This window comes from Tupaia chinensis, unplaced genomic scaffold (assembly GCF_000334495.1).
Source record: "Tupaia chinensis unplaced genomic scaffold, TupChi_1.0 Scaffold000207_1, whole genome shotgun sequence".
NCBI classification, from domain to species: Eukaryota; Metazoa; Chordata; class Mammalia; order Scandentia; family Tupaiidae; genus Tupaia; species Tupaia belangeri.
In genome coordinates, this window is record NW_006159682.1 from 618183 (window position 1) to 635793 (window position 17611).

A 17611-nucleotide genomic window follows, 5' to 3' on the forward strand; every position below is an offset into this window, starting at 1 on the left:
AAAAAGAGGAGGGGGGAAGTAATTGATTCTATAAAAGAGTCCCCAGGTCTAGTAGGTTAGAAGTTATCACCTAAAAGGACTCCTGATTTCCAAATCTCAGCAAATACTGCTGTTATCAACAAAAATAGGAAAAAAATCAGATAGAGATGGGTTTGGAGAGGAAAGATATGACAAACTCAGTCTTTGCCATGTGGAGGTGGAGTTCCAGAGAGGCATCAACTGGCAAAATACAAAAGTTAAAAACTGTAAGACTAAAAGTACATATCAGAAGAGATATAAAGAATGGGGGGGGGGAGTTACCTAGACAGAAGTTTTGGCTGAGTCCATGAAAATGGTGCAGGTTGCTGAAGAGTGAAAAGCTAAGGTCAATATCCTAAAGGAAACATCATGTGCTCAAGAGTTTGTACATAGTGTTAACAGTGAGAATATTTTTTTCATTGAAATATGCCAAGCAGGGCAGGCAAGTGGTTAAGAGCACTGGACTCCTGCATGGCCGTCTATGGTTCAAGTCCCGGGCTTGGTGGCTTGCTTTCTCACTTTCTCTCTCTCTCTGTCCCTCTCTGGTCAAATTAAAGAAATAGATGAATAAATAAAGTTAAAAATAAAATAATTTTTAAAAATATGCAAAGCAAGGAGAGGATGGAAGGAGCTTATAGTAAAATCAAATGAATGTTTAAAATAAAAAGAAAGAAATACACGAAGCTGAGAAATAAAGTACACAGGGTCTTCAAAAGTTCATGAAAATGAATATTATAAAAAACTGCACATGTATTTATGGCCAACAGGTGGTGTGAAGGTTGAAGTGGTTGGATCCCACATGGCTGACTTTGTGGTTTGAGTCTCGGGCCTGGAGGCTTGAAAAATCACAATGTGTACCTGTGTTGCATGCCCAAAATCTCAAGAGGAAAATGGAAGAGAAGAGATTGCAGTGTATGCAGTGTAGTCATCATCTTGGGGGAATGATTTCTTACCTCTCCTCCCTATTACCCAGTATCTCAGTGTACTATGGCATGAGTGTACACCGTCTATAGCAAACTAAAAAAAAAAAGTACATGGATTTAAATTTTTTTGGCACCAAAGTGAACTCATAGTTTAACTCCATTTTCTGCAAACTTCTAGAAGTCCCTTCATGCAAGTAAAATCATTAAAAATTGAATTCTTTTTTCTATGAGGATAGGAATGGGCTGTAATTAAACACTAAATATAATGAAAAGATGTCATTGTGGGGATTCAGTTGGAAATCAATAAAAAGCCAATAAGGAGACTTAAATACTGACGAAAACCCAATTACAATCAATAACAAAATTAAAAATGTAATAGATTCAGTCACCTTGCTTTTGTGACCTCTACCAGTACTAGAAGCAAAGACATCAGACAATGAGGCCCCGGGGAATGGAAACCAGAACAGTATACAGCACAAAATGCCCAATGGCAAGCAAGTCTAAGCAAAAAGCAGTGTTGAACAAGCAGGTCACACGGTCTACATTCGAGAATGAGATAAGCAGTGTAGAAAGCCACTGAGTGGTCAGAAGATAAAAAGAGGAGAAATGGAGCTCAGAACAAAATGAGAGATGGTTCAGAAGAAGTAAAGAGGTAGAAGAGGATGAAGGTAGGTAGGTAGGTAGGTAGGTAGGTAGGTAAATAAATAAATAAATAAATAAATAATTAAAGCTGATGTCAAAGAGAAAACACATTTCTTTTTTAGACAGGTTCTTGTTGTCACAATCCTCCTGCCTCGTCCTCCTGAGTCCGAGATTATAAGTGTGTGCCACCACATCCAGTCTTTAGGTTGGACCAGGAATTGATCCCAGGCCTCTCATGTGGGTCTCAGTAGCATGTGCCACTGGGGATGGGACAGAAAACACTTTTTAATTTAATGTTTTGAAGGTGGTGCAGTTTTTACTAATGACACAGCCAATGTGGGATAGCTTAATGGCTAACGTAGAAATAAGTGGAAATGGAAAAGGAGGACGAGCAAGTGTGAGAAGGACTTCCAAACAGCTTGGGAAGCAGTGCTATGTCACAGAAGCTTTCTCACCTATAAACTAGGGATGAAAATATATTTTATAAGATTTTTATAAGAAATTGAAATAATCAAAGACAAGAACCTACACAGTGGTTGATACTAGGACATATTTTAAAAGCAGGCTGCTGCCATTACTGAATCTCTTCCCCCATGTCCTTTTGGAAAACAGCTCCAAGAGTGCCCACTCCACAGTGCCTAATGCATAGCACACTGCATGTCTCAAAGTATTCAATAGACCGCAATGAAAAGTGATCTACATGCTGTTTGTTCATTAGTTCCTACAATTATTTCTCCACTTAACTAACATTTACTCAGCACTATTTGAATACCAAGCACTGGGAGAGAGAATGGTGGGAATAATCACTGTATTAGTAATGGCAACTAACATTTACCAGGTTCTTATTATTAATCCTAAGCATTATTTTGACTAGCTTTCATTTAATTCATTAGTCATCAAAACAACTCTAAGAAGTAGGCGCTTTTATTATCCTTATTCTGTAGGTGAGGACATTGAAATTCAGAGGCAGTAAATTGAGGGACCAGCAGGTAGCATAATGGTTTTGTCACTGAACTCCCATGTAGTCGACCGCAGTTTGAGTCCTGGACCCGGTGGCTTAAGACTCACACCAGGTGAGTTGTGTGAGTGTGTGTGTGTGTGTGTGTGTGTGTGTGTGTGCCCAAAACCCCGAGAGGAGAATGGAGGAGAAAGGATTGCAGGAAATTACCCTCCAGTGGGTAATTTCTCATTTTGTCTCTCTGTATCTCTGGTGAGCACACAAGTCCTATAGCAACAACAAAAAAATAAAAAATAAAAATCTCTCAGAGGCAGTAAATTGAATAATAATAGTTAAATCTATGTGGTGGCATTGGAATACAAAACTAGGCATTCTGGCTCCAGAGTGAGGTTCTTCACCATCCTTTACCAACTCTGGGAAGAGAATCTTCTGCCAATCAAATGAACGTTTAATTCTTATTTCTAAATATCTTACCTGCTCCATGTAGTAAGTTTAGGAAAAAACAGAGAGCTCTTCTGTGTCACATATATTTTTTTAAAAAACAATGATTTTTTAATTTTATTAATTATTATTGTTATTTTTAAAAAAATTTTTATAGGGCACATGAGCTCATTGGAGAGAAACAGAGAGAAAAAGACAGAGGGAAGTGAGAAACCAAGCCAGCAGGTCTGAGACTTCACCTGCAGTCAGCCATGTGAGAGTCCAGCACCTTAACCACCATACCACCTGCTGGCCCCATCACATGTATTTTAAAATATCAAAGTTATCAGAAGTCTAAGACTTCTTGAAGTTATCTTTTTCTTACCATTACTTCCAAAGACATGTAAGCTCTCTTAGCAAAAACTCAGAAGTTCTAAAATTAGATCAAATTAAGGTACCTAACCTTAAGGAGTCTACATCATACCTGCGGAAGTGAAAGTTATATATACTTTAAAAGATAACCGAGAAGAATATAGAAATGGCTTAGGACTGTGCAATGAGCATGTAAAGAAAAATCACTTTCAACTTGGGGAGAGTGGATAAGGGGCCAGACAGGGGAAGCTTCATAGAAGAGGTGAGTTCTAAATTAGCCTTTAAAGAAAAGGGCAAGAGGTATTTCAGAGAGAGACTGAGGCCAGAAACGGAAAAAGTGTTTGAAGAAAATCAAGTCAGCAATAGCATTGTAGTAGATTTCTGTAGGGGTGTGGTGGCAGAAATGTCTAGAAGGGCAGACTGGCAAAGATCACAGACTTAAATGCCAGCCTCACAATCAAGGGAGGGAATCTCGTCTGCCACATTCTGTCTAATACAATTACTGAAACACTTATCCCTTTCTTACTGGAGCACGAATTTGTTGAATTGATGCTATAGTCATTTATTAAACTGCCAAAATTGGAGGGAAAAAAGAAGTACAGAAATTATAAAGTTGCTTTTAAGAAGCATAACTCATAGAATAACTTACAGATCTCCTGTCTCAACTTCATATTCATTTGTTACATTTCTTATATTGCCCTTAATAATGATATACGTGAGAGATATGCTTTATGCCTCTACTTGAACACTTTTCAGTGTAGGGCCTGGAATGCCCTATAACATCTTACCTAATCAAGTCAAATCCTGGTGTGAGAAAAGATAGTAGAGAAAAGAGGTTATGAAACGTCAGTTTTCTGTATGTGAGTTCTCTAAATCAAAATAATCAAAACTCTCCACATGCCACAAATACAAGATTTTTCACTGAAGAACAAATACAGGAGGAACCAGCAGTTAGCATAATGGCTACTGGACTCCCATGTAGTTGACTGTGGTTCGTGTCTTGGACCCGGTGGCTTAAAACTCACGCTGGGCATGTGTGCGTGCGTGCCCAAGATCCCGAGAGGAGAATGGAGGAGAAGGGATTGGGGCGTGACCATCCCCCCTGGGGGGTGATGTCTCGCTTTCTGTCTCTCTCTGTCTTTTCTGGCAAGTGCAAGCGCACGCGCCCAATAGCAGAAACCTCTCCAAAAAAAAAAAAGAAAAAAAGAACAAATACAGGAAATGGCTTTTGTATGATAGTGTAGGTATTGTTGCTTTTGTCATCCAGAATCTTTCTTTTCCCTGTTCTATCTTTGTTGGGGTTAGGGTGAGCAGGACAGGGCAGTCATACCCTCCACCCTATTGGTGATGTGTCTGTGGTATGGCCAATATCAGCCCAGCTCCAGGGTACAGCATATTGTCAGTGGTTGGAGTCGGACACATGATTGAAGCTGAAGTGTTTGGCACTAACCCTATTAAGATTCAAAAAGAACAATGGCCTCCTGTGAACTCAGAGTTCCTACAATGTGGGGCTGAAACTGCTAAAAAAAACTCTTACTACCACAAAAGGAGACCCTATCTGAAAATGAAGACAACTCAGAAGAACTGAAACCTAGAAATAGATATGGGGAATTTGAGAACTAATGACGTTGTTTAAATGCCTACATCAAACCCCACTTAAACCAGTGTTGCTTTTTCTCTTCTTCTTTTGGGTTGAGTTTTCTTTCACTTTCATCCCAAAGAATACTGACACAAATGGTAATAGTTAAATCCTAAAACAAGAAAATGAGGTCAACTTCTTAGTGGCACTTACCTATTATTATGCATAATTATATAAATTGTTTATATCAATAATCAACTTTAAAACAAAATTTAAAACATAAATCTGGCATATTTGAACATAGCTTTTCACTTTCCACATTGCTGTGCCTATCTTGTTTCCAGACAAAAATCAGCATTTTATCCTCAGAAGGCAGAAGAAAATCAATGATTATAACTTTATAGTACAATATTAAAGCTATCCCTACATCATTAAAAGAGTTATTTTTAAAAAAGAAAGAAAAAGAAAAAAATAAGAGACTTTAAAAAAAAAAACCCAAAAAACAAATTTAACTATCCAGAAGCCATGAACTTACTTGAAGCTGGAGAGTATGTCGAAGAATTGTTTCTTCTAAGGCATGGATCCACTTCTCTCGCTCATCAGCATCACGAGCTGGAATAAAATATCAAAAATTAAAAATTTAATTTCTACAACTTATCTCCTGTTTGAAGTAAATATTTAAAACCATATGCTAACAGAAAAGGTTTTTAGTTGTGCCATTTCCTTAATAGGTTCACCTTGATCTAGCCTCTCTAGATATGCAGTATACTTACAACAATTTATAACAAAGGGAATAACTGTATTCAATAATAAGAGATTACACAGTTCAGACCATCCTTTCCACTGAGAACTAGAAAAGCTGTACTGAAAAACAATTGGTGTAGGTGTCAGCAACCAACAAAATGGTAAAGAATTACCAGGTCAAGATCTTCCAGAAGTCAAAAAATTAAAAGATAAGTCTGGTATTTAGGGCCAGCTTTCTCTTGGAGGCACTGTAAATTCCAGCAGAGAGATAGATTGCACAAGACGATTAAAAGCCTTCTTAAGAGTTCAAGGGCACTGGGTATATGGAAATTCTACTTCCTCAAAATGCATTTAAGAAATAAAGGCCATTAAAAAAAAAGTCTTTTCAATTAGGACCAGCAGTTAGCATAATGGCTATGTTGCTGGACTCCCATGTAGTCGACTGCGGTTCGAGTCCCAGGCCCGGTGGCTTAAACTCACGCTGGGCATGTGTGCGTGCGTGCCCAAGATCCCGAGAGGAGAATGGAAGAGAAGGGACTACGGCGTGACCATCCCCCCTGGGGTGGTGACTTCTTGCTTTCTGTCTCTCTGTCTCTCTCTCTCTGTCTGGCGAGCACACGCGCCCTATAGCAAAAACCCCTCCAAAAAAAAAGAAAGAAAGAAAAAAAAAAAGTCTATTCAAGCAAAAAGCTATAGACCAGGGCCCACTAACAGTGAGGGTGCCAACAGTAAATAAGTCATGTGGGTTTTTTTAGAGGTTTTTTGCTATAGGGCGCATGCGCTCACCAGACAGAAGAGAGAGACAGAGAGACAGAAAGCGAGAAATCATCCCCCGGGGGGGATGGCCACGCCGCAATCCCTTCTCCTCCGTTCTCCTCTCAGGATCTTGGGCACATGCGCGCAAGCGCCCTGCGTGAGTTTTAAGCTGCCGGGTCTGGGACGCGAACCACGGTCGACTACGTGGCAGTCCAGCGACATAGCCATTATGCTAACTGCTGGTCCCAATAAGTCATGTTTTGAATTGAGACCTCAAATGGTCTCTTACTTTAGAAATAAGGATAAAATAGAATTAAAACATTGGTCATTTGGGAGGCCCCAAAAAATCTTGATACATGAAATGAATTAAAACAGTCCTAGACTATTCGTGACGCCAGACATCTAGCAAGCAAAATCAAAGGAAAATCTTTTCTATAGGATAATAACATCATCTTAGTTGCTGAACTGTATTCCTATAAAATCTTTCAAATACAATGCCCAGCACATAAACAAAGATAACCAAGCATACACACTTGGAGACACTTTTGGAGACAAAAACCACAGATAAATGAGAACAAGAAGAAAACAGAAACAGATCATGAGAAGTTCCAGATTATTTTATAAATGACAAATTTTTTCCTGAGGTTATGTATGTTACTTAATATTTTTTATTGGTTTTTCATTTAGATTTTTAAAATAATAGAATATAAACTATAAAATTGATGGAGCCAAGTGGCTCCATAGCTCAGTATGAAGATAGCCAGGCCCCAGTGGCTGACAAAAGTTCTAATTCCAGCCCCAGGTGGCTTGAAAAACACACCGGAACTGTGCACATGCCCCAAAATCCTGACAGGATGAAGAAATGGGAGGAAAAAGGATCGTGCCATGACCACACCCTAACAAGGGTGCTTTCTCTCTCTCTCTTTTTCTCTCTCTTTCTCTGGTGAGTGCACTTGCCCGCTAGCAATAAAAAAATGAATAAAATTAAATTGATGAATCAAGTTCTGTGACACAGCATTAATGCACTGCTTAAGAGAAGTTAGGTCCAATATGGCAACCACTGTTTCAATCCCCAGCCCAGTCTACCCAAGACATGCCACATACAAACACAAGTTTCCAGGATCCAAAAGAAGGGAGGATTGGAAAAAGGATCACAGTATGATCATGCCCTGTGAAGGGCCCTAGTGTCTCTCCTTCCCTCTGTCTCTCTCTTACTCTCAGGTGTGCATGCCCATGCTATATCATGAATAAAGAAAAAAAGTAAATACTGTCAGCAATGGAGAAACTGAAACACAGGATCATTTTTGAGATCTTCAGCTTAGAACTATATAACCCTAATCTAATCACGAAGAAAAGATAAGAGAAGCAAATCAGGGGACTTTTACAAAATAGCTGGTCTATAATCTTCAAAAATGTCAAAGTCATAAAATTCAAGGAAAGACTGAATGTTATGGTCTGTTTTATTGCTAATAACAGAGATATCTGAGTCTGGGTAATTTCTAAACAGAGGTTTATTTAGCACATAGTTTGGAGGCCCACAGTCCAGGGGCCACAACATGGTGGAGGGCAGGAGTGCACACATCTGTGTCTGAGTCTCTGGTCTCACTCCCTCTCCTGATAAACCTACCAGGAGTGAATCATGAGGCCCTACCTCAATAACTTTAATCCTAATCTCCCAGAGGTCCTATATTTCAATACCATAGTTGGACTAAATTTTCACCCTCTTAATCCCATCACAACCAAATTTCAACACAAAAATTTGGGGGGAACAAAGCTATAGCACTGAGATAGTTTGAAACTGTTCCATACTATAGGAGTCTAGTGAGGCATGAAAACTAAGAACAGCATGTGATTCTAAATCAGATCCCTTTGCTATGAATCACATTATTGGGACAAGAGATAAATTTAAATGGAGTCTAAGGATTAGATGGTATTAATATATTAATGTGATTTCCTTCTAATAACATTTCCAATGTTAATGTCTGTAGTGTGCATATGTGGGAAATTTTCCTTTTTTGCTGAAAATAATGATAAAGCATGCAGAAAAAAGTCCTTTATACTATATTTGCAACTTTTCTGCAAGCTTGAGTTTATTTTTAATTTTTAAAACTTACATTTTTAAAAAGTACATAATAAATCAAAGAAGACTTAAATAAATGAAAATACCATATTTATATCATATTTATAAAGTGGAAGCTTCAATACTGTAATGAGATTCAAACTCATCTATAGAGCAAATACAAAGCCAATTAAAAGTTAAAATATATTTTGTGGAATTTGTAAAACTGATCCTAAAAGGATACAAAGGGAATAAAGAACAGCAAAGACAGGGCCAGCAGGTACAACATGGTTGTTAAGGCACTGGACTCCCACATGGACAACCACAGTTCAAGTCTCAGACGTGGTGGTTTGAAGGTCATGCCAGGCACATGTGTGTGTGTGTGTGTGTGTGTGTGTGCACCCAAAATCCTGGGAGGAGAAGGTATTGCTGTGGCAATCCACCTGGGAGTGATTTCTCACTTTTCCTCACACTGTCTCTCTCCAGCAATCGAACATACCCTTTGGCAAAAACTAGGAAAAAAATAGCAAAGACTTTCCTGAAAAGAAGACTTTTTAGAGAGTATACTAACTAAAAATAAATGTAAAGCAGTAATAAGAAGCTGTGATACTGAAGCAAGGATAAATTAAACTAAGAAACACAATAGAGCCAAGAAATAGGTCCACTCATATATACAGATACTTGAAGGTGACAAACGGGACAAAAATGGAGGTGACATGCCAATCAGAAAGTTGTTTTAATAATGAGGCCTGAATTGAAAAATGGCTGAGACTTGACAAAAAGATGTCATTCTCACTGCCATCTCTTGACAACCATCTTTAAAGCTGCAATCACTTTACAAATGAAATCAGATACCAAGTTTGCCAGACTCTTCCTTGAGATGGTCTCTCAGTCTATCCTTTCTTTCAGTTCCTACTGATACCATGCTGTTTCAAGCCCTCATCATCTCATGGCTATTTATAAAATATCATCACAAATATCATATATTTGCTAAGCTCTACCACCTCCAATACAGCCTGCATACCTCACTCAGATCAACCTATATTGAAAGGTTGCCATTTCCAGCAAATATCTCAGTGTTCTCCTATAACCTACAGAATTCAGCCCAGACTCCTGGCCTGGCAGTAAAAACCCTTCGCATTTATTCCATGCTTTATAGGAACCAAACCACCTTCTCTCTGACCCCTAAATACTCCACACGAGTTATCTTCCTGCTCATGGCATATCCTCCCTAGTCTCAAACCTTAAAACCTCAATTCTCTCACTTTGTACTATATCAAAAACATATATCCATATCTATAGATTTTAAATCATTTCAGTAGATGGACCATAATCTTCTTAAGCAGCTCTCCTGGTCTGATACCCAGGGTTGCGCTTATGCGCCCCAACTCTCTGCAAGCTGCTTAAACTCTCAGAGCTTTACTTTTTCTCTTGTGTCATCCAAGAATGACAACAGCCCCTTGACTTTACAAGGTTGTTGAGAGGTTTATATCAGATAATCTATAAAATATTTACCACAGTGTCTGACATATTCTAAAATACCACTGTTGTTGTTATAACGCACAACCTTAAGGTAAAATAAATTCTATTAATCTACTACATAATTAATCATTGAAAATTAGTAGAGAAGAGATTACTGTAACTCCTAGATTTCAAAAATGCCTGGCTCATATGGAAAAAAATATAAATGTGCACAGGACCAGCAGTTGGCTAATGGCTATGTAGCTGGACTCCCATGTAGTCGACCACAGTTCGAGTCCTGGACCCAGTGGCTTAAACTCACGCCGGGTGCATGTGCGTGCATGCACAAGATCCCGAGAGGAGAATGGAGAAGAAGGGATTGAAGCATGGCCATCCCCCCTAGGGGGGTAATTTCTCACTTTCTATCTCTCTGTCTCTCTCTGTCTTTCTGGTGAATGCATGCACCCTATAGCGAAAAACTCTCTAAAAAAAAATAAATAAGTAAATAAGGTACACAAGGGGAAAACAGTATTTGTCTGGTAAGTAAAATAAAATATTTTTAGGATTTTACAATCTTAGCTCTTTTATTACATACCAAATCATATTTTCTATGTTATAATACAGTTAAGTAAGAATATATGGTTATTCAAAAGATTTCACTCTTTGGCCTGGCCACAGTACCACGTAGCAGTAATAATGCAAAACACTCTGCAAGGCTGGAAGCTATGGGGAATACTGGGGTCAGTTTCCAGAATGGCCTGCACATGCTGGGCACGCATGCAGCCCTTGATTCTGGCTCACTGGTAAGGACTCGGGATGGGAGGAGAGCAGCATGAGACACTGTAGAGAGTGTCGTCTGTCTGTCCTCTGTCTCTCTCACTTCAGAGAAATCAATAAACTTAAAAAAAGAAAAAAAAAGATTTCACTCTTCCAGTGTAATTCTAACCACAAGAAGTAGATAAGCTTCCAAAATTCCCCATTCTTGATCTTGACCGCTCCTTAGGAATTGGTCAACTAAAGTCGTATTTTCTTCTAAAACATAAACAACTATGAATAAACTACTGTCTGTTTGCAAAAGGAAGTGGTTATTTGCCTGTTCTGCAATTGAAGTAAAAAGAAGAATTAACCTCTATAATCACAAAGGCTTCCTTTTCTCTGAAAGCTATTGCGAAATGAAAACATTACACAAAAAACATGTTTACAAGATTAACTGTTGAGAAACTGCTCAAATATATGAGCCTCATATACATGTTGAGATGGGAGCAAGGATAAGATAATCCATGACCAAGTCATTTACAGTCTCCTGGGAAGTACAATCACTTGGTTGGATGGTAAGCTGTTTAGTGATATGTTATCTTTACCCATTCTACAGTCCGCAACATCTTTACTTCTTAGGACTCTTTCCATTCTTCCGGACTAAGTTATTCAAATGTCCTGCTCCCCATAATGCTGCTGATCAGTCACTGTTTTGAGTATTAAGGATACGTACTTGAGCAACATTTATGGCCTTAATCAGCAATAATCAGGGTCCAAATCTACCTTTCTGGGCTTACTTCCCAATATCCTCTTTCACAAAGACTCATGTGTCTCAGTTTCTGCTCTAGCTGTTCCCTCTGCTAAAATGCTTCAGGCCCTTCTCTACACCGGAAATAGTAACAGCTAACTCTAGTGAGTACTTCATTTGTAGCAGCGTGGTTCTACACGCATAACATGTACCAAATAACTGAATCCTCATACCATCTACATGAGATAGTATTATTATCCTTCTTCCAGAATAAAGAAACCAAAAGCTTAGCATTTCGCAATGACATAACACCAAGAAAACTGCAAATGAAAATAGTCTTCAGGCTTCAAATAACTCAAGTTCTGTTAACTAAGCCTCATCGCATACCCTACATGGCAAAATTCGTCTTAAGGGATAATAAGATAAACTTCTCCACATATTTGAGAGAGTATGAAACAAAAAGAATGAGAACTAGAAATTCTAGTCAGAAAACTTGGGCTCAAGTCCCAACTTCACTCCTTTTTTGGCTTTTACTATAGAGCATGTATGCTCACTCTGGGCAGGGGGATGGCTGCAGCGAAATCCTTTCTTCTCCATTCTCTCAGGATTTCAGGCATGCATGCACACACACCCAGCACGTTTTTTCCAGCCACAGGGTCTGGGGACTCAAACCGCGTAACTGGCCATGTGAGATCCAGCCACCTTGACCTCTATGCCACTTGCTAGCCCCGAACTTCACTACTTTGTGACCTAGGGAGGAAAACACTTAACACCTCTAGGTTGTATCCACATACTTTGAAAGGGGTTAATATCAACCACCTCATAGGTCTGCTGAGCAAATCAGGTGAAATAAAGTACACAATAACAAGGGAGACCTTCAGGCAAAACTATTTTCATACTGAGATGTTATCTTGGAGCCAGCAGATGAGGTGGTAGTTAAGGGGACTGGCTCCCACACAGCTGACCACACAGTTCAAGCCTTGGACCTGGCAGCTTGCGAAACACACCAGGTGTGTGTATGTACTTATCCTAAATCCCAAAAGAAGGGAGATAGAGAAGGGATTGCAGCATGACCATTCCCCATGGGGTGCTTTCGCACTTTCCCTCTGTGTTCCTGCTAGCATATTTGACCTCTGGCAAAATTTTTTTAAAAAGATGTTACCTGAGTTTTTCACTGTGTTGCCATTTGTAGTGATGGTACAAGAGCATTGGTGGCAAAACTGCTGGCACATTAGCACAAATCAAGGCAATGCCACCAAACTGAGCACATGGCCATTATGTGTGTGTGTGTGTGTGTGTGTGTGTGTGTGTGTGTATTCTCACCATCGCATATTTGCAGGGAGAAAAAAAAAGAATAATTCCTGTTTCTCGTAAGAATTCTCTTGAAGGAGCACAGAAAGTGAGAAATCATCCCTCAAGGGAGATGGCCGCAACCCCTTATTCCCCTTTCTCCTCTTGGGAACTTGGGCACAAACACACATGCGCCTGGGGTAAGTTTTAAGCCACCGGATCCGAGACTTGGACCATGGTCGACTATGTGGGAGTCCAGAGATGTAACCATTATGCCATCTGCTGGCCCGATGGGTACATACTTTTTAAACAGTTTCTATGACAAACAGATAGTACACATCAAGCACTTCTGCTGCATTTCAAAGTATAACAATTATGTCAAAGAAAACACTTGTCTGAATGTCTGAGTTGTGTACTAACTGGCACATTTTTCATGGATCATTGTTCCTTGAAAGAACTGACAAACTAGATTACTTATACCGGGGTATCTGACAGATACTTCCCTAAAAATAAGTGAAGTGAGCCTGACATTGCAGGGAACACTGACAATATTTGTTGCCAAGTGTTAAGTTCAAGCTTTCAAGCTAACATTAAACTTTGTATTCACCAGCCATCATGACCTTGACAGACTCTCAAAACTTAAAGCCTTTTCTTATAAGCTGGGGGCAACATCAACAAATGTGATTTTTTTAATATCATAAAATAAAATGTATTGAGAACAGCAGTTGGTGTGATGATGGTCATGTTGCTGGACTCTCACAGAGATGAACATAGTTCGAGTCCCGGACCTGATGGCTTAAAACTCACTCCAGGTGCATGCATGTGTGCCCAAGATCCCAAGAGGAGAATGGAGAAGGGACTGCGGCATGGCCATTCCCCCTGGGGGTTGATTTCTCACTTTCTGTCTCTCTGTCTCTATCTGGCAAGTGCATGTTGCCTATAACAAAAATCTCTCTTAAAAAAAAAAGTGTAAACATTGGCAAGATCTGTATTAACACAGTGAACAAATATTTTTACATGGCCAATGAATGACATTATAAAATCATTCACAGGGTCAAAGTACCAAAACAATAGATTTTAATGTAATAGAGTACTCCAGACATCAATTTTAAAACATTCATAAATATATATATCATTAAATAACTGTGCATGGATTTCAAAACAGTTGTACACCAACATAAATTTGTACTTTAATTCCATTTTTGGGACTAGCAATTGGCGTAATGGCTATGTTGCTGGACTCCCATGTAGTCAACTGTGGTCCGAGTCCCAGACCCAGTGGCTTAAACTCACACCTGGTGCGTGTGCATGCGTGCCCAAGATCCCAAGAAAAGAACAGAGGAGAAAGGATTGTGGCGTGGCCTCCTTCCTGGGGGGTGATTTCTTGCTCTCTGTCTCTCTCTTTCTGGCGAGCACATGCACCCTATAGCAAAAACCTGTTCCCACCGCCACACCCCCCAAAAAAAAAAATCGATTTTCCATGAATTTTTTGAAATCTAATATAGTTTCAGATTCAGCTAACCTTTAAGAAACTGTCACTTGAGTTTTAATGAAGTATCAAAGAAGAATATTCATAAATTCCTTACAAGGCTATTAAAATACTACCTTTTCTAACTACATGTTTCTATAAAGCTATATTTTCATATACTCCAACTAAAATGATATATAACAGGTTCAATGTACAAACAAATATGAGAATTTAGCTATATTCTATTCATCCAGACATTAAGGAGAACTGCAAATAGGTAACATGACGCCAGTCTTTTCACTCTTTTTTTTTTATTTATCTGTTTGACTGTTTAAAGAAAATAGTCATTTTCATATAAGATATTATTAGTGTAATGGGTTTCTTATTGCTATTTTTAAAGGTTTATTTATTTATTTTTGGCCTTAGGGTGCATGTGCTCGCTGGAGAGAGAGACTCACACAGAGACAGTGAGAGAGTAAATGAGAAATCACACCCCCTGGAGGGGGTGGTCATGCATCAATCCCTTCTCCTCCATTCTTCACCTGGGATCTTGGGCACACACACATGTATGTACTCGCACACACACACGAAGTGATTTTCAAGCCCCTCTTACTGCTATTTTAAAATAAATACATAAACATATTTTTTAATCCCGATTTTTTTTAAAGGTTTTTGCCATAGTGTGTGTGCTCACTTGGAGAAGGAGAAGGAGAAATTACCCCTGGGAGGATAGCCATGCTGCAATCTCTTCTCCTCCATTCTCTTCCTGGGATTTTGGGCATGCATGCACATGTACCCAGTGTGATTTTCAAGCTGCCAGGTTTGGGATTTGAACTCTTGCCAGTCAAGTGGGAGTCCAGTGCTGTAACCACTACACCACCTTCTAGCCCCAAATCCCTGTTTTAATTTCTAAACTGATACATATTAATAAATATAACCTATTAAGAAAACATCTTTGGGGTCTTGAAATAATTTTTAAAAGTGTACAAGGATCCTCAGACCAAAAATTTTGAGAACCACTACATTTGACATCTTACTTAACTACTTAAAAATTAACTGCTGATGGGGACGGGGATGAGCAGGTAGCATGGTGGTTAAGGCGCTAGACACTCCCACATGGCTGACCACAGTTCAAGTCCTGGACCTGGCAGTTTGCTTTCTCACTTTCCCCTCACTCTCTCTCTCTGCCTCTCTCTGGTCAAATTAAAATAAATGGATGAATAAATAAAATTAAATAAATAATTTTTAAAGATTGATTGTTGGTGGCACAGTGATCAAAGAACTGAAATTCCACATGGCCAACCAGGGTTCGAGTCCCAGACCTAACAGCTTAAAACACACCAGGCACATGTAACGAGATGGGATTGCAACATGGCCATCCCCCTGGGGTGGTGATTTCTCATTTTCCCTCCTCTGTCTCTGTCTCTCTGGCAAGTCCATGCACCCTATGGCAAAAGAGAAATAAAAACATAATAGCATAGTTGATATCGACAGCTGTGTCAGCTAGTGGCATGTGGTTAAGGCAGCTGGATCCTACATGGCTGATGGTACATAAGTCCTGGACTCAGCAGCTTGAAAAACATGCAGAATGTGTCTGTATGCATGCCCAAAATCCTGAGAGGAGGGAGAAATGGAGAAGAGATTGTGGCACTCCCATGACCCCATGAGGAGTGCTTTCTTGCTTTCTTCTTACTCTCTCTTCTCTGTATCTAGCAAATGCACACACCCTTTGGTAGAAAACAACAACAACAAAAATGAATTCTCACTAGAATGTAAGCACCTAGAGAGCAAAAGTGTGTTGGTCTTACTTACTGCTCATCTCCAGCACTTAGCGCAGTGCCTTGCGTATTTCATAGTACCTTAGCCATTATGCATTTGGGAGTAGGAAAATGAAGGGAAGCTGCACTGAAGCTGAATGAAAACATTCCACTTAAGATAATTAGGTGGCTCAAAGTGCAATTGACTGCAATTTGGAACAAGTTTGGACATGTTGAGTAGTTGGATGGTATTTTTTTAAAAAGATAATAAGGTGATATGAAGAGAGAGTGACCAATTCAATCTAAGCCAATGTTTCGAAACCCAGAAGGTTTAAGAGTCTTGGTTTAAGTAAACAGTTTGTCATAATAAGAACAGGTGAGATCAGGTAAGAAAGATCTGAGTGCCTTCCTACGCTTGCATACACGTCTATCAAAGCGTCTGTGACAATGCTCTGCTTTGCTTTATATTTCTTCTATCCCCTTGTTCAGGGTACTCCCTGAGTGATGTGAAATCTGATCCACCATTTCCTAACTATTGTAGCCTGACATATCTTAGCAATTAACTGATACTCATAATTACAAGACAAATCATAATTTGCTTCTGATCAACATTTTTTTTTTTTTTGGAGAGGTTTTTCTTATTGGGCGTGTGTGCTTGCCAGAAAGACAGAGAGAGACAGAGAGATAGAAAGTGAGAAATCACCCTCCAGGGGGGATGGCCACGCCGTAATTCCTTCTCCTCCATTCTCCTCTCGGGATCTTGGGCACACATGCACACACACCCAACGTGAGTTTAAGCCACTGGGTCTGGGACTCGAACCGCAGTCGACTACATGGGAGTCCAGCGACATAGCCATTATGCTAACTGCTGGTCCCCTGATCAGCATATTTTTGACTCCCTCATTCATCATTCCTCGTTCCCATTAACTAGCTCTGCTTTTTCCTCTCCTTCCTTTTTTTAAAAATTTAACTCCTCTATGATATATTTTATAGACTTACCTATTTTTTAATTTGCAAAAGGAATCATGTGCTTGCCAGAGACACAGAGAGAGAAGGAGAGAGAAAATTCATCTCTCAACAGGGCATAGTCACACCATAATTCTTTCCCCTTCATTTCTCCACGCTGGAGGGATTTAAGAACACAGGCATGCAGGCATGCGTGCACATACATCTGGCATATTTTTTTCTTCTTTCTCTCTTTTTTTTTAACTTCTTTTTTTTTTTATTGAGAGGTTTTGTTTTTTTCTTTTTTAGGAGAGGTTTTTGCTATAGGGCGCGTGTGTTCACCAGACAGAGACAGACTGAGAGACAGAAAGCGAGAAACCACCCCCAGGGGGGATGGCCACACCGCAATCCCTTCTCCTCCACTCTCCTCTTGGGATCTTGGGCACACACACACACGTGCCCGGTGTGAGTTTAAGCCACCGGGTCCAGGACTCGAACCGCGGTCGACTACATGGGAGTCCAGCGACATAGCCATTACACTAACTGCTGGTCCCGAGAGGTTTTGTTTTTCTTTTTCTTCTTTTTCTTTTGCTATAGGGCACGTGCACTTGCTAGAAATACAGAGAGAAACAGAGAGACAGAAACCGAGAAATCACCCCCCGGGGGGATGGCCACACCGCAATCCCTTCTCCTCTATTCTCTTCTTGGAATCTTG

At 39.6% G+C, this 17611-nt stretch overlaps 1 protein-coding gene across 1 annotated transcript in view; it reads right to left on the minus strand.

Annotated features, from left to right (window-relative positions):
* Positions 1-4519: 4519 nt before the first annotated feature.
* Positions 4520-17611, minus strand: part of LOC102479681 (oxysterol-binding protein-related protein 9) — an 85546-nt gene continuing 72454 nt past the window's right edge. The window contains exons 4-5 of the mRNA XM_014587359.2: positions 5448-5524; positions 4520-5084 (exon numbers count right to left, since the gene is read on the minus strand). Coding sequence (XP_014442845.1) covers positions 4974-5084; positions 5448-5524 — 188 coding nt within the window. The 3' untranslated portion in view covers positions 4520-4973. The remainder of the gene's footprint in view (positions 5085-5447; positions 5525-17611) is intronic.